Source organism: Oncorhynchus mykiss, chromosome 8, assembly GCF_013265735.2.
Source record: "Oncorhynchus mykiss isolate Arlee chromosome 8, USDA_OmykA_1.1, whole genome shotgun sequence".
Lineage (NCBI taxonomy): Eukaryota > Metazoa > Chordata > Actinopteri > Salmoniformes > Salmonidae > Oncorhynchus > Oncorhynchus mykiss.
The window spans coordinates 70,248,606-70,264,306 of record NC_048572.1 but is presented as its reverse complement, the minus strand read 5'-3'; the positions used below and the strand labels follow the sequence as shown (position 1 = coordinate 70,264,306).

The 15,701-nt window shown below is 43.0% G+C and overlaps 1 protein-coding gene across 13 annotated transcripts in view; it reads left to right on the top strand.

Moving 5' to 3' along the window:
- LOC110530452 (adhesion G protein-coupled receptor L2) overlaps positions 1 to 10,403 on the top strand; it is a 138,922-nt gene extending 128,519 nt beyond the window's left edge. For 4 of the 13 annotated variants that reach the window (XM_036986075.1, XM_036986073.1, XM_036986074.1 and 1 more), the window contains 2 exons: positions 2,718 to 2,846; positions 8,317 to 10,403. In XM_036986075.1, coding sequence (XP_036841970.1) covers positions 2,718 to 2,846; positions 8,317 to 9,221 — 1,034 coding nt within the window. In that variant the 3' untranslated portion in view covers positions 9,222 to 10,403. Of the gene's footprint in view, positions 1 to 2,717; positions 2,847 to 7,635; positions 7,690 to 8,316 lie in introns of those variants that run through there. The other 9 variants (XM_036986076.1, XM_036986080.1, XM_036986081.1 and 6 more) reach the window with 6 other exon arrangements.
- The last annotated feature ends 5,298 nt before the right edge of the window (positions 10,404 to 15,701 follow it).

Sequence of the window (15,701 nt, the reverse complement as noted above, 5' to 3'; positions counted from 1 at the left end):
ATTATGTACACTTCCATTATGTGGGAGCACAGTGATGTCGGTGTGTAGTCCCCACATTATCAGTTTGATTGTATAGTCCATACAGTCCACTGACTCTAGACTGTAAAGTGGCTGTTTACAATGACATGTTTTATATGACTACTGTAATCAGATTTTAGACCTGCACACTGTAAAAAATAAAAAAAAGTTTATAAAAGAAGGAATAATCCAAAACTGAGGCTTGAATGCAAAATAAATATGTTTATAAAAACATCATGGTGCCCAGAAAACAATCTATTCCAGTATACTTCTTTTGATTCCTAGGCACCTGGAACAGACACTATTCAGTAGTAAAGATCTTCAAAGAGTGCAGATGGCCTCTTATCATTACTGAAATCATACGGAATATTTTGACTCCCACTTTAAAATGTAGTCCCTACAGTAGTATTTATTTATTAGTCAAGTATTTGTTTTACAGAGAAAGCATTTGACAATGTTTTTAGTACGTGTTTGCTTGGTACTTTCTGGTGGTACAGAATGTGGCTTTGTTTATAGCGACTCACTTGTTGCGGACAATATTGCTTGCTGTTCTGTGAAATTAAATCTGGAGAATACGATGTGTAGACATGATTTAAACATCAACTACCCAGCCTGTTGCATTTACTGAAGAAGCACACTGCTGCAAACCCTATACTGATGGTACTTTTTACTCTGGCCTCTTTCTCTTCATCTCTTCTTCCCTTATTTACTCTCCTGCCTTGTCTTTTAAATATAATCAAATATACAGTGCCTTGCGAAAGTATTCGGCCCCCTTGAACTTTGCGACCTTTTGCCACATTTCAGGCTTCAAACATAAAGATATAAAACTGTATTTTTTTGTGAAGAATCAACAACAAGTGGGACACAATCATGAAGTGGAACGACATTTATTGGATATTTCAAACTTTTTTAACAAATCAAAAACTGAAAAATTGGGCGTGCAAAATTATTCAGCCCCTTTACTTTCAGTGCAGCAAACTCTCTCCAGAAGTTCAGTGAGGATCTCTGAATGATCCAATGTTGACCTAAATGACTAATGATGATAAATACAATCCACCTGTGTGTAATCAAGTCTCTGTATAAATGCACCTGCACTGTGATAGTCTCAGAGGTCCGTTAAAAGCGCAGAGAGCATCATGAAGAACAAGGAACACACCAGGCAGGTCCGGAATACTGTTGTGAAGAAGTTTAAAGCCGGATTTGGATACAAAAAGATTTCCCAAGCTTTAAACATCCCAAGGAGCACTGTGCAAGCGATAATATTGAAATGGAAGGAGTATCAGACCACTGCAAATCTACCAAGACCTGGCCGTCCCTCTAAACTTTCAGCTCATACAAGGAGAAGACTGATCAGAGATGCAGCCAAGAGGCCCATGATCACTCTGGATGAACTGCAGAGATCTACAGCTGAGGTGGGAGACTCTGTCCATAGGACAACAATCAGTCGTATATTGCACAAATCTGGCCTTTATGGAAGAGTGGCAAGAAGAAAGCCATTTCTTAAAGATATCCATAAAAAGTGTCGTTTAAAGTTTGCCACAAGCCACCTGGGAGACACACCAAACATGTGGAAGAAGGTGCTCTGGTCAGATGAAACCAAAATTGAACTTTTTGGCAACAATGCAAAACGTTATGTTTGGCGTAAATGCAACACAGCTCATCACCCTGAACACACCATCCCCACTGTCAAACATGGTGGTGGCAGCATCATGGTTTGGGCCTGCTTTTCTTCAGCAGGGACAGGGAAGATGGTTAAAATTGATGGGAAGATGGATGGAGCCAAATACAGGACCATTCTGGAAGAAAACCTGATGGAGTCTGCAAAAGACCTGAGACTGGGACGAAGATTTGTCTTCCAACAAGACAATGATCCAAAACATAAAGCAAAATCTACAATGGAATGGTTCAAAAATAAACATATCCAGGTGTTAGAATGGCCAAGTCAAAGTCCAGACCTGAATCCAATCGAGAATCTGTGGAAAGAACTGAAAATTGCTGTTCACAAATGCTCTCCATCCAACCTCACTGAGCTCGAGCTGTTTTGCAAGGAGGAATGGAAAAAATGTCAGTCTCTCGATGTGCAAAACTGATAGAGACATACCCCAAGTGACTTACAGCTGTAATCGCAGCAAAAGGTGGCGCTACAAAGTATTAACTTAAGGGGGCTGAATAATTTTGCACGCCCAATTTTTCAGTTTTTGATTTGTTAAAAAAGTTTGAAATATTCAATAAATGTCGTTCCACTTCATGATTGTGTCCCACTTGTTGTTGATTCTTCACAACAAAATACAGTTTTATGTCTTTATCTTTGAAGCCTGAAATGTGGCAAAAGGTTGCAAAGTTCAAGGGGGCCGAATACTTCCGCAAGGCACTGTAATTAGATACTAGTGTTTCTCCTCCCTCACTCACATCCTCTCTTCCTCTCTCACTCACTGTCTCCCTCCCTCTCTCACTCTGTCTCCCTCTCTCACTCACTGTCTCCCTTTATCACTCACTGTCTCCCTTTCTCACTCACTGTCTCCCTCTCTCACTCACTGTCTCCCTCTCTCACTCTGTTTCCCTTTCTCTCCTGCTGTTCTTACAGGGTTGACTGACAACTACTTCTTAACATACCCTCTCTCCCCCTTTCTCCCCTCTTTCTCACTATCCTGCCTCGTCTTTCCTCCCTCCCTCCCTCACTCTTTCCTTCCTTCTTACAGGAATGACTGGCAACTACCTCCTAACTAACCCTCTGCTCCGAGCCCACGACCCTAACAACCCCTATAACAACCTGCTGGCTGAGACGGTGGTGTGCAACGCCCCCTCCCCTCCGGCATTTCACCCACAAGGTGCATGGTGACCTCTAACCTTTCTCCCTATGTTGATCTGTCTTTCTCTGTGTCTGAAATTGAACCATATTCCCTGTGTGGTGTGTTACCTTGATAAGTTTGACTCTAGTCAAAATGAGTGCACTATATAGGGAATAGGGTGCCTTGTGGACACACTTTGTTTTGTTTTAGTGTGTGTTTGAAACTAATTGTAATAGCAGTTGTTTGTGGGGTTGTGGCCCCTACACAGCATGTGTTGAGAAGTCTTGCTGTCGATTGTAGGGTTGCCCTTCCTCTCCTCTCATTACCACAGAACTTTATTTCATTGTTATCTAGTATACAAGCTGTGCTTTGTAACACCCAACCAGATGCGGTTGAGAAAGGTCAGTGCTATCTTATCAAGACTACTCCAACAGTCATTTATTGGAAATCAGATGCATTTATTCCGTTTATATATTATATCTTATTATTTACCATTCTCCTCATACACCTGTTGATGCTACATGTATAGCAGGTTCAATGGCATTATAAAAAAAGAATGTCTTGACTACAAACCGTTTGATTTTAATTTTGTCAGTGTCTGTGTAGCGTGAACCAGATACGCTCTCTATCAGACTAAAGGAGGAAGCCCAATAAAAAACACAGGAGTACAAGACGCAGTGCAGGCAGAATTATACCCCTCAGATATGCAGAGGCATTTGATGATGAAAGAGGAGAGGATGGAAGGAAAGGAAGCAGCACCAGGATGAATGTGTGGAGGGAGGGAAGAAGGGAAGAGAAGGATACAGGAGAACATGCAGAAACTGTAGTTGTTCGCTCCGATTTGGCAGGTCTCCAATTTCGCTCGCTTCACACTGAGAACACTTAAGGCAAATCATCTGCCTTTTTCTCTGGAGGTTGGAAAGAGTTCGGAACCTACCATGAACAGATTGTCACAGAAATCAGACATTTCATGATATCGTTGCTATTTCATTACAATCAATATACCAACGGCCATAATCAAAACACCACAAATGTATCTAGAATCTACAAATAGCCCCACGCCACGTGCAAAGCAAACAATGCTTTTGAGACATTAAAATTCACAGTCATCATAGGTAATTACAGTATAAGATAACTTATTCTAGTTGAGCGATGGTAATAAATTAACAGTGACAGAGTCTAATTAACAGGTTATTGTATGCGTCAGTGTGATCATCCCATGACCTGCCAAAGCACATCATCAGCCCTCTGTACAGGCCTGGCTGAATCATGGAAATACATGAAAGACACAGCCAATCATAAGGGAGATAGTCCACATACCTGCATCCTCAAACACAACAGATACTATTATTAATGACTAACAGTTGAAAGACATGAAACACTTAGGAATGGACCTCAATAGATGTTGACTGGTTTGGGTGTAACTTCCTAACAGACAGATGTCAAGTAGTGTTATATGTGGTGATGGGGGGGTGTATACAGTTACAGATCAGGAAATTATTTTTGACGATATTTTTGTGCTACTTGGCTGTACCTGCAGCAGAACTGATCAGAACGTGTTTTCTCATGTCTCTCTGGTCCCTCTGCAGCAGACATATGGGGAGGAATATGTTTGGAACATCGATTCGCAATGAAATCGCAGTATGAAATTGCAATACATATAGAATCGTGAGAATCGCAATACATATCGTATCGGCACCTAAGTATCGTGATAATATCGTATCGTGAAGTCCCTGGCAATTCCCAGGCCTAGGTATATAATGGTGAATCACCCAGCGATCGGTAAGCTGCTCTGACAGCTGACGCTTAAAGTTAGAGAGGGAGATGTAAGTCTCCAACTTCAGTGATTTTTGCAATTCGTTCCAGTCATTGGCAGCAGGGAACTGGGAGGAAAGGCGGCCAAAGTAGGTGTTGGCTTTTGGGATGACCAGTGAAATATACCTGCTGGAGCTCGTGCTACGGGTGGGTGTTGCTATGGTGACCAGTGAGCTGAGATAAGGCGGCACTTTACCTAGCAAAGACTTATAGATGACCTGGAGCCAGTGGGTTTGGCGACAAATATGTAGCGAGAGCCAGCCAACGAGAGCATACAGGTCGCAGTGGTGGGTAGTATATGGGGCTTTGGTGACAAAACGGATGGCACTGTGATAGACTGCATCCAATTTGCTGAGTAGAGTGTTGGAGCCTTTTTTGTCAATTACATCGCCGAAGTCAAGGATCGGTAGGATGGTCAGTTTTACGAGGGTATGTTTGGCAGCATGAGTGAAGGAGGCTTTGTTGCGAAATAGGAAGCCAATTCTAGATTTAATTTTGGATTGGAGATGCTTAATATGACTCTGGAAGGAGAGTTTACAATCTAGCCAGACACCTAGGTTTTTATAGTTGTCCACATACTCTAAGTCAGAACCGTCCAGAGTAGTGATGCTAGGCGCGCGGCAATCGTTTGAAGAGCATGCATTTCGTTTTACTAGCATTTACAGTAAGAGCAGTTGGAGGCCACGGAAGGAGTGTTGTATGGCATTGAAGCTAGTCTGGAGGTTAGTTAACACAGTGTCCAAAGAAGGGCCAGTGGTATACAGAATGGTGTTGTCTGCATAGAGGTGGATCAGAGAAACACCAGCAGCAAGAGTGACATCATTGATATATACAGAGAAAAGAGTCGGCCCGAGAATTTAACCCTGTGGCACCCCCATAGAGACTGCAGTGGTCCGGACAACAGGCCCTCCGATTTGACACACTGACTCTATCTGAGAAGTAGTTAGTGAACCAGGCGAGGCAGTCATTAGAGAAACCAAGGCTGTTGAGTCTGCCGATAAGAATGCGGTGATTGACCGAGTCGAAAGCCTTGGCCAGGTCGATGAAGACGGCTGCACAGTACTGTCTTTTATCTATGGCGGTTATGATAAAGTTTAGGACTTTGAGCGTGGCTGAGGTGCACCTGTGACCTGCTCGGAAACCAGAATGCATAGCGAAGAAGGTACGGTGGGATTCGAAATGGTCGGGATCTGTTTGTTCACTTGGCTTTCGAAGACCTTACAAAGTCAGGACAGGATGGATATAGGTCTGTAACAGTTTAGATCTAGAGTGTCTCCCCCTTTGAAGAGGGAATCTTTGGGAATCTCAAGACGATATGAGAGGTTGAACAGACTAGTAATAGGGGTTGCAACAATGGCGGCAGATAATTTTAGGAAGAGAGGGTCCAGATTGTCTAGACCAGCTGATTAGTAGAGATCCAGATTTTGCAGCTCTATCAGAACATCAGCTGTCTGGATTTGGGTGAAGGTTTTTCTGCTCTTTTGCACACCAGCATTTCTACCAGCATTTCTACTTGCACATCCTCTGCACATCTATCACGCCAGTGTTAATTGCTAAATTGTAATTACTTCGCCACTATGGCCTATTTATTGCCTTACCTCCTTACTTCATTTGCACACACTGTATACAGATTTTTATATTGTGTTATTGACTGTACGTTTGTTTATTCCATGTGTAACTCTGTGTTGTTGTATGTGTCGCACTGCTTTGCTTTATCTTGGCCAGGTCGCAGTTGTAAATGAGAACTTGTTCTCAACTGGCCTACCTGGTTAAATAAAGGTGAAATAGAAAATAAATAAAAAGTGTGAAGTATTGAAGAGGCTCAAGTTGAAAATGTTAGCTTATTCCTAATGTGTTCTGCTGTAGTCGTTATAGATGATCCTCCCCATCCTGAAGGATCAACATGGCTTCTATGAAGTGTATTAATGCAAAGGTAATGCAGTGCAGATGTTCATTTGCTGCAGTAACGGTAGAGAGAACGTCTTGGGCGAATCTCCGTTGGAATCTTTCCCAGAATGCAGATGTCTGGCTCTGGCGGTGTCCAGTTAAATTCTGTTCACATCACTTACCCCTCTCCCTGTAGAATATCTGTCTGCGTTAAAATGACTGCCCGTGCTTAAACAAATGCAAATCCTGCAGTGGGGCTGTTTTCACGCTATTTCTGTCTTTTTTTTTCGAACCCCCTTTCTTTGCCCTCACACTCCTCCCCCACCCCTCCCTCCCTGTTCCCTCCTTTCACTCTTTAAAAAAAATCTTTGATGTCTGTTTTTACACTCTTTTCTCCCTACTAAAGAGAGAAAGAGACGGTCCTTATCTCCACGGCAGTGTGTGTCACAGCCCAGCTCCAATTTTATTCCTCCATCTCACAGTCAGGTCTATTCAGACTCATTTAACTGAAATCTAAAACTTCAATCTCCCCCCTTTCGCGGAGCTTGAAGCGAGGCAGTCACTAACTGCCAAAATACGGCTCTTTTTTTCATCCTCTTCCCTTACTCATTTAGACTGATCCTCCTATTCCAAGTCTTCTTCATCTTCTGCCGACATTCTTCTAGCCAATCTTTGAGCTTCACAAGAGGTTATCAATGTGATCTATTGTGTACAAAGTATTTCCTTCCCATCTGGGAGAAGTAGATGGATAGAAACCTGTTAAATCAAATCATCCCTCAATCACATTCTAAGCAGAGAGAGAGAGATAGTAATGATATGATAGTGTACTTGCCATTTTAGACTGTAAAGAGGCTGTGATTGCTTGCTGCTGAAACCCCTCCACCTGCCAAGTCCTGGATTCAGTTGTTCTCAGGATTATTTCTCTAGAGCTTTCTCAAATGTTTCAATTTTTTTTCAGATGAATCTGTAAATTCGAGTTAAATCGTTAACTTTTTAAGGGGACCCAAATCTGAGCGGGGCCGACTGAATCCAGGCCTCCTTCTTCTTTTGTCTTATTTCAGTGATTTTCTTGTTTTTTATGCCGCAATAAAAAGCATATGTTTTACTTTTTTTTGTTGCATATCAGCAGTTCTTAGGCCAGATAGCCTGAGCAGACACACTTGATGTGAGTGGTGGCAAAGTGAGTCATTGCACCGTGCCTGTGTCGTGGTTGTGTGTGTGTGTGGGGGGGGGGGGGGGGGGGGGCTGTGCTTGTGTGGCCCCAGTGGGTGAACAAGGTGGCCCTGCGTCTGTGTTCCACATTACTCCTTCTTTTTTCTTTTTTTTTACGGCTGGAATGAATGTTTTATTCATTGTCTCTTTTCTACCTCCACCTCCCCCACAGTATTTCTTTCTCTCATAACCTGTGCTATGATATGTTGACCTTGCTATGTTGTTGCTACCTGGCTAGCTACATTATCAGTGTGTTGTTGCTGGATGTGTAATGTTTATTTATTTTTTTCCTTTCTCATTTGTCGAATATTGTTCAGGATAACTTCAGTATTGGCTATGATAATGTCAGACATGATGATGCAAAATGGAAACAGACATGATAGATAATGATTTCAAATTTGAACCTCTTGAACTGTATATTATGTATAAATATGAAAATTTGAACATAAAAATCGAGTTAGCAACTATTGAAAACACTTAACAGTGAAGTGTCCTGAGCAGTATCAAACTGTATTGTATTGATTTGTAATTTAATATGGATTTATAAACAGTGCTTTAGTGATATCTAATCCTGGTGTCGTACCTCTCGTTGCAGGGCAGCACTCTCTGACCCACAGCAAGGACATCAGTGCCATGGACACCCTCCCCCTCAACGGAAACTTTAACAACTGCTACTCCCTGCGTGACCATGACGATGACTATGAGGACGTTGTGGGCGGGGGTGTGGTCGGGGGTGTGGTCGGGGGTGTGGTCTGCGGCCCAGGGGACCTGGGGGGCCTCAGCCTGGACGACGCTGCCTTCGAGAAGATGATAATCTCTGAGCTGGTTCACAACAACCTGAGGCCCCGCGGGCCCCCTAAGGGCCACAACCCCCACCGAGATAGCAGGGAGAGGGACAGGGACCGGGCCCCTCCCCAGACCAGGGTGACTGGGGACAGGGATAGGGATGGTGGGGGTGGAAGCGGCAGCGAGGATGATGCCATAGTGAACGACCGTGCTGAGGCTTCGTCCCCCCAGAGAGGTAGTATAGTCGGGGTAATTGGAGGTCACCCTACCCTGGAGTTGCTGCTGCACCCCCACCATAAGGAGGCGTTAGAGGCCCCCCTCCTACCCCAGAGGACTCACTCCCTGCTCTACAGCGCCCACAAGGCCCCCAGGAGGGCTGTGGAGGGGCCTGGGGGCCACGGCTCAAAGACAGTGGGGGTGATGGAGGACGGGGACTCCCAGTACACCAGCATGCCCAACCTGAGAGACTCTCCCTCGGCCTCACCCTACCCCCCCGATGAAGCCGACGACCTGTCCCCTTCCCCCAGGAGTGAGGGGGAGGACCTGTACCATAAGAGCATGCCTGAGCTGGTCGATGGGCCCCAGCCCCTGTCTTACTACCACATACACCGGGGCACCAGCGATGGGTGCATTGTGCCCCCCAGCGCTGAGGACTGTGAACCTGAGGGACAGGGCCCCCAGGATGGACAGATGCAGCTCATTACCAGCCTCTGAGCAGGTGGATGGAGGAAGGAGAGGAAACACCTCTCTGGTGTTTTTGCACAGGTTTGAACATATGTATGTGTGTGTGGGCTTTGGTTGATGTCAAGACTATTGCCAGCCCTCACCGGTCCTCCTCCTGGTCCTCCTCTGCACTCCCAATGACCCGTCAGAGCAAGAAGTGAAATGTTTGTGGCTGGTAGGCAGGAGATGGATGGCTTATTCACACATACACTCGGTCACATACAAATGTCCTTTGGACAAGAACTGCTCCGCTCTGCTGTGGGACTACAGAGAAGGAAATGCACAGACTACTCAATGTGTCAGAGAGTAGTCTGTCTGGCGCCATCCCTGTCCAGCTTGCATTTGTATTATATGGAAGAAGAAAAAAAAGATGGTTTCAAACTCCAGGTTTAGAACTTTAGGAACACTGGGGAAGTCTTCCTGGAAGGGTTTCCAGTATGAGGATCTGTTGAGTCATTCCACTCCAGAACCTAGAGTCATTTCACTCCACATTGAGGAATGTCAAATGAAGAACCACTAATTCAGACTCAGGCATTATATTTTCTCTATTGCACATTTAACTGTTGTCAGAGTAACAGCTAAATAAAATATATTTTGCTGTACCACAGTGTAAAAAAAAAAGAGAAAAGAATACAAATGTTGTGGCAACCAATTCTACAACCTTTCAATGTTGAGGAGATTGTCCTCAAAACAGGTTGCTCAAACGGTGCAAATGTCTTTTTTCCTCTCACTTGACACGTTGTAGTATGTTTGAGCATAAAATATATATACTTTTTTGAAAATCTCATAAGAAACAATAGTCACATCTCCGCTTGTGAAGTGCTTTTTGCTTTCATGAATGAAGAGTTTTGGCAGTAATATTTGTTGTTAACACCATGCCATGCACAGATTTGGAGTGAATTGGATCATTGTGTAATTTATTTTACGTGAAAGAAAATAAAAACATTTGTGTCAATGCGATATTTCAAGCATATTACGAGCATATTTCCGCCTTTGACATTAATTTATTAACAGAATTATTGAAAATTTGAAAAATAAAAATGTTTGGGCAGTGCGACTTTCAGCACGGTTTAGATTAAGTTCATTTATTTTGTAAGTGCCCATTGTCAGCTGATATAAAAATTCAACTCTTGTTTGATATCAAATAAATGTGAGATTTTTTCTTGTTTGCAATGGCTCACTGTTACTTTTCTTTCATGTCCAGACATGGAGCAAGATGAGAGCTAAGCATCTGTTTAGACCTGTAGTCATGGAAAGAAATGTCAACAGGAGAGTTATCTGATTGATCCTGCTCAATAACTTTCATTCAAATATTATTGCCTAGTAAGGTCTTCCAGCCCGTAGGTCCTGCTTGAAGCTGACCACCCAGCTGTTCTTAGTAGACAACGTACGTCTGCTCAGTTCTGCATTTAACTGTGACATACACTTCATTAGACCGTGTGAGATGCCAATTCTCTGTCAGACGTTGGAGTGAGAGAGAGGAGCGGGGGCCGTGGCCAAGGCAGGGCAGAGAGGAGCGGGGGCCGTGGCCAAGGCAGGGCAGAGAGGAGCGGGGGCCGTGGCCAAGGCAGGGCAGAGAGGAGCGGGGGCCGTGGCCAAGGCAGGGCAGAGAGGAGCGGGGGCCGTGGCCAAGGCAGGGCAGAGAGGAGCAGAGCTGCTAAGTCCACCATGGCTCCCTGCCGCGGTGTTTGAATGTCAGCCTCTCCGTTTACACAGAGCTATCCAGATCCAACAGGCCCCGGCCGGGAGACACTGAACCGGTCTGTTATATTATTTGGAAACTTGGCTTTGCGTTCACTTCAGTTGTAATGAAAATCAGATGAAACGCAAAGCTGATGACCAGGGACCAGGACCATAAATACAGTACAAGCAGGCTCTCTCGGACTCGCAGTTCAGTTGGAAAGGAGTGGATCTTGTCTTGTCTTAAAAGGATACGTCACGATTTCTCAAAAAACAACCCCTAAAGTCTTCATTCAACATCTAAATCAGTGGCACACAATCAAATCCCCCTTTCTAACACCAGTAACAACATGACAGGGTCCAAGATGTGACGGTGTTAATTTTGTGTCAGAATCCTCTATATGTGTTCGTAGCTCAGGCAAAAAACATAATGATGAATGAAAAATATGGACCTCCCTTCTCTCCCCAAGACTTTAGGTAATTTTGTTGTTGCATGATGCATATATATTGGTTCATTATCGCTAAGTAATCTGTCTGTTATATTAGCTTTCTTGCCTTATCATCTTCAAGAGAAGTGCATTGTAATACCGTTCAATATACTGGTGATCATGTTCTTTCCCCATGATGAGTGGGAGGCGGGATAATACTATAATATACTCTGAGGAGGGGGAGGGGTTAGGGAGCAGCTTCATTCCCTATTGGAACACAGTCACATGCCATTGATAAAAGAACACGCACCCTCAATGTCACCATTCACCTTCCTAGCCATCAAGCTTTCCAACTGGGCATTACTTCGGGTTAGACTATGATACAGCATATCAATGATGACCCTATTCGTGTAGCAAATGAGAAGTTGTCGAAGTTTGGTAGAGATGAAAGTACTGGACTAATCAACCCATCTTTAATCTATAATCAGACAGTCCTGTAGCTGTGTCCACAGGGCCCGGTCGCAAATGAAGGCACAATAAGCCGGAGTCCTAGCAGACATTACAGTGTTTTCATTTGTTTCTGTTTGATGTTGTACCCGCTGGTGATTTGGACATGATTTAATGTCCACCTTCCAAATACATCAAACAAGATGTTTCATTGAAACTCAGATCACAGACCCTGTATTCCAAAATGTGGTGTGTGTGTATGCATCTGCGTGTGCACCCTAAATGTGTTACAAAAAAAATCTGATTTTACCATTTCACCCTGGTTTTACTGGGGGGGGGGGGGGGGGGGGGGACGACACAGATAAAACGGTCATATTAGACTGAAAAGGTGTTCTTGCGGACAAATGTTTATGTTAGTGGGGGATAGCAATCTTGAGCCAAAGCGGGAACTATGCATAATTACATTAGTACATCCACAAAGCAGAAGTATTATATTTCCTCAGGGCCCCTGTAAATGCACAGCTTACATTCCTCTACATTTCACTCTGCAGCAGAAAGATAAAGAGCATCTGAATGTGGCTGTGCATCATTCCCACCCTGCCACCACACTGCCACGGCATTCTGCATCTGCTTGTGGCGTATTCTGCATTCCAACTTGCATATGTAGGGGGTATTGGATTGGATTGGATTGGATTGTATTGTATTGTATTGGGCTTATTGGATTTCATTGGGGGTTATTGGATTTCATTGGGGGTATTGGATTGTATTGGTGGTATTGGGCTATTGGATTGTATTGGTGGTATTGGGCTATTGGATTGTATTGGTGGTATTGGGCTATTGGATTGTATTGGGGGTTATTGGATTTCATTGGGGGTATTGGATTGTATTGGTGGTATTGGGCGATTGGATTGTATTGGTGGTATTGGGCTATTGGATTGTATTGGTGGTATTGGGCTATTGGATTGTATTGGTGGTATTGGGCTATTGGATTGTATTGGGGCTATTGGATTGTATTGGGGCTATTGGATTGTATTGGGGCTATTGGATTGTATTAGGGGTATTGGATTGTATTGGGGCTATTGGATTGTATTGGGGCTATTGGATTGTATTAGGGGTATTGGATTGTATTGGGGCTATTGGATTGTATTGGGGCTATTGGATTGTATTGGGGCTATTGGATTGTATTGGGGCTATTGTATTGTATTGGGGCTATTGTATTGTATTAGGGGTATTGGATTGTATTGGGGCTATTGGATTGTATTGGGGCTATTGGATTGTATTGGGGCTATTGGATTGTATTGGGGCTATTGGATTGTATTGGGGCTATTGTATTGTATTAGGGGTATTGGATTGTATTGGGGCTATTGGATTGTATTAGGGGTATTGGATTGTATTGGGGCTATTGGATTGTATTGGGGCTATTGTATTAGGGGTATTGGATTGTATTGGGGCTATTGGATTGTATTGGGGCTATTGGATTGTATTGGGGCTATTGTATTGGCATTATTATTTTTTATCTGATTGAACAAAGAAATGCATGGTCTGGACAAAATCCAGCTCCCACGCTCTGTCCTACTGATTAAAGTAAACGTCATTAAGTAATTATAACATTATTGAATCATACCCAGCCTGTTTCTATGCCCGGTAACCTAAGAATAGTGTTGAGTTATGTGTCTTGGTGTTATTTCATCCTCTGCCCATGCACAGCTTTTATGAAGTAGCTTTTGTTCATTTGAATTGTATATTGCTGCTTCAACAATACTGTGACCAAGGCTATAGACATTCTAAAAGAGAGAAACATGTGAGACAGGGACAAAGAGAGACAGATAGAAACAGGGAGAAAGAAAGAGAGAGAGAGAAACAGAGAGACAGGGAGAAAGAGAGAGAGAGAGAAACAGAGAGACAGGGAGAAAGAGAGAGAGAGAAACAGAGAGACAGGGGGAAAGATTCATAGAGAAACAGAGAGACAGAAACAGAGAGACGGGGAAATATTCATAGAGAAACATGAGACCAGGAGAGAGAGAGAGAGACAGAGAGCGAGAGAGAGAAACTTGAGAGCGCGAGAGAGGGATACAGAGAGACTGAGAAGGAGAGGGAGATGGTAGACAGAACAGGATGTTAGACTTCTACACTGAGGCCTATTATAGGAGATTATGGCTGTTATGGTTTAGGACAAAGTACACAAGAGGCCTCATCAAATCCACATCTGAAAAGGCGTGATATCATTTTGAGTGAGTGTGTAACTGCCAAAATAATGGAAACACTTGAGGGATGCAAGGTATATTGAAAGCAGGTGCTTCCACACAGGTGTGGTCTTGAGTTAATTAAGCAATTAACATCCCATCATGCTTAGGGTCATGTATAAAAATGCTGAGCATGCCATTATTTTGAGTAACATGGTTATGCCTCCATAGGATGACATTTCCCCCATCCACAGGGCACGAGTGGTCACTGAACGCTTTGATGAGCATGAAAACTATTTAAATAATATCAGTCTCAGTCATCAGATCTCAATCCAATGTAACTTTTATGGGAGATTCTGGAGCGATTCCTGAGATAGCGTTTTCCACCACCATCAACAAAACACCAAATGATGGAATTTCTCATGGAAGAATGGTGTCACATCCCTCCTATAGAGTTCCAGACACTTGTAGAATCTATGCCAAGGAGCATTGAAGCTGTGTGTGTGTGTGTGTGTGTGTGTGTGTGTGTGTGTGTGTGTGTGTGTGTGTGTGTGTGTGTGTGTACATGTGCATAGGCCTATGTGTATGCGTGAGCCTGTTTGTCCATTGTGTCATCTGTCAAAAACCATCCCAGTTTGAGCACAATACAATTGGAAAACTGTCAGTTCTCATATGAAACACTTCCACTGACTTAGAAACAGGTCTACAGTTACCTGTCACACGCATTACCCTGTTAACCACTGCACTGGGGTTTTTGTTGGGCTCTCCCGCTGCTGTGTGTGTGTGTGTGTGTGTGTGTGTGTGTGTGTGTGTGTGTGTGTGTGTGTGTGTGTGTGTGTGTGTGTGTGTGTGTGTGTGTGTGCGCGCGCTGGGCTTTCTCCATGCTGTGTGATAAAGGAAATGCATTCCCCCTGAGCTAAAGACGTGACAGCACATTACACCTATTAGACCAAAGCTAATACAACAACACCAGCAGCCCTGCTACAGACAAGGTCAACGGTGAGATATTTGGTTTCTGAAATGTGAGAAATTGGCCTCCAAAATGCAGGTATTTTATGCCACTGTGAAAATTGAGAACAATGTTTTTACATTATTTTTGTTTGAAATGGAGAACAAAATATTTACACAATTTTTGTATTACTACTATCATATTACAAAGTGTTGTAAATAAGTATAGCGAACTCCATTTTTGCAAACACTTGCAAAAATATGCTGCTTTCATTTCTGAAAAATTGCAGAAATTGTTTATTTGAGGACGTGGAGTGACATACTGTATATGAAAAATACATTTGAAGTTAAAATATGATACATTTTATTCTCACGTCAAAACACTTGTTTTTAGTAAATGACATCTCTGAAGATGTGATTGTAAAACATATCTCAAAGGAGTAAAATGTTATTTAATATTCAAAGGATGCATTTTTTCAATTTCAGCTTATAGTACCTGCCATGTCCACCAAGTTTCATAGGTTTTAAATTTGAGTCAATTAAAATGGATTAGTATATTTATATTTCTATTTATGATGCAGTAATGTTTTAAGGTTAGGATTGATTTTGAGGCATCTTGTGATTCTGTTATACAGTATATTCTCTCTTTTTGTATCAAATAGTCTTAGATTTTATGGCCTGTATAGCTCCATTTCTGAATATCAGCTGACATGAATTTTACCAACCTGACTGAAATTTTCAGGGTTTGCATTCTTAGGGAAATGAGTGGATCAGAAGAGGAATCT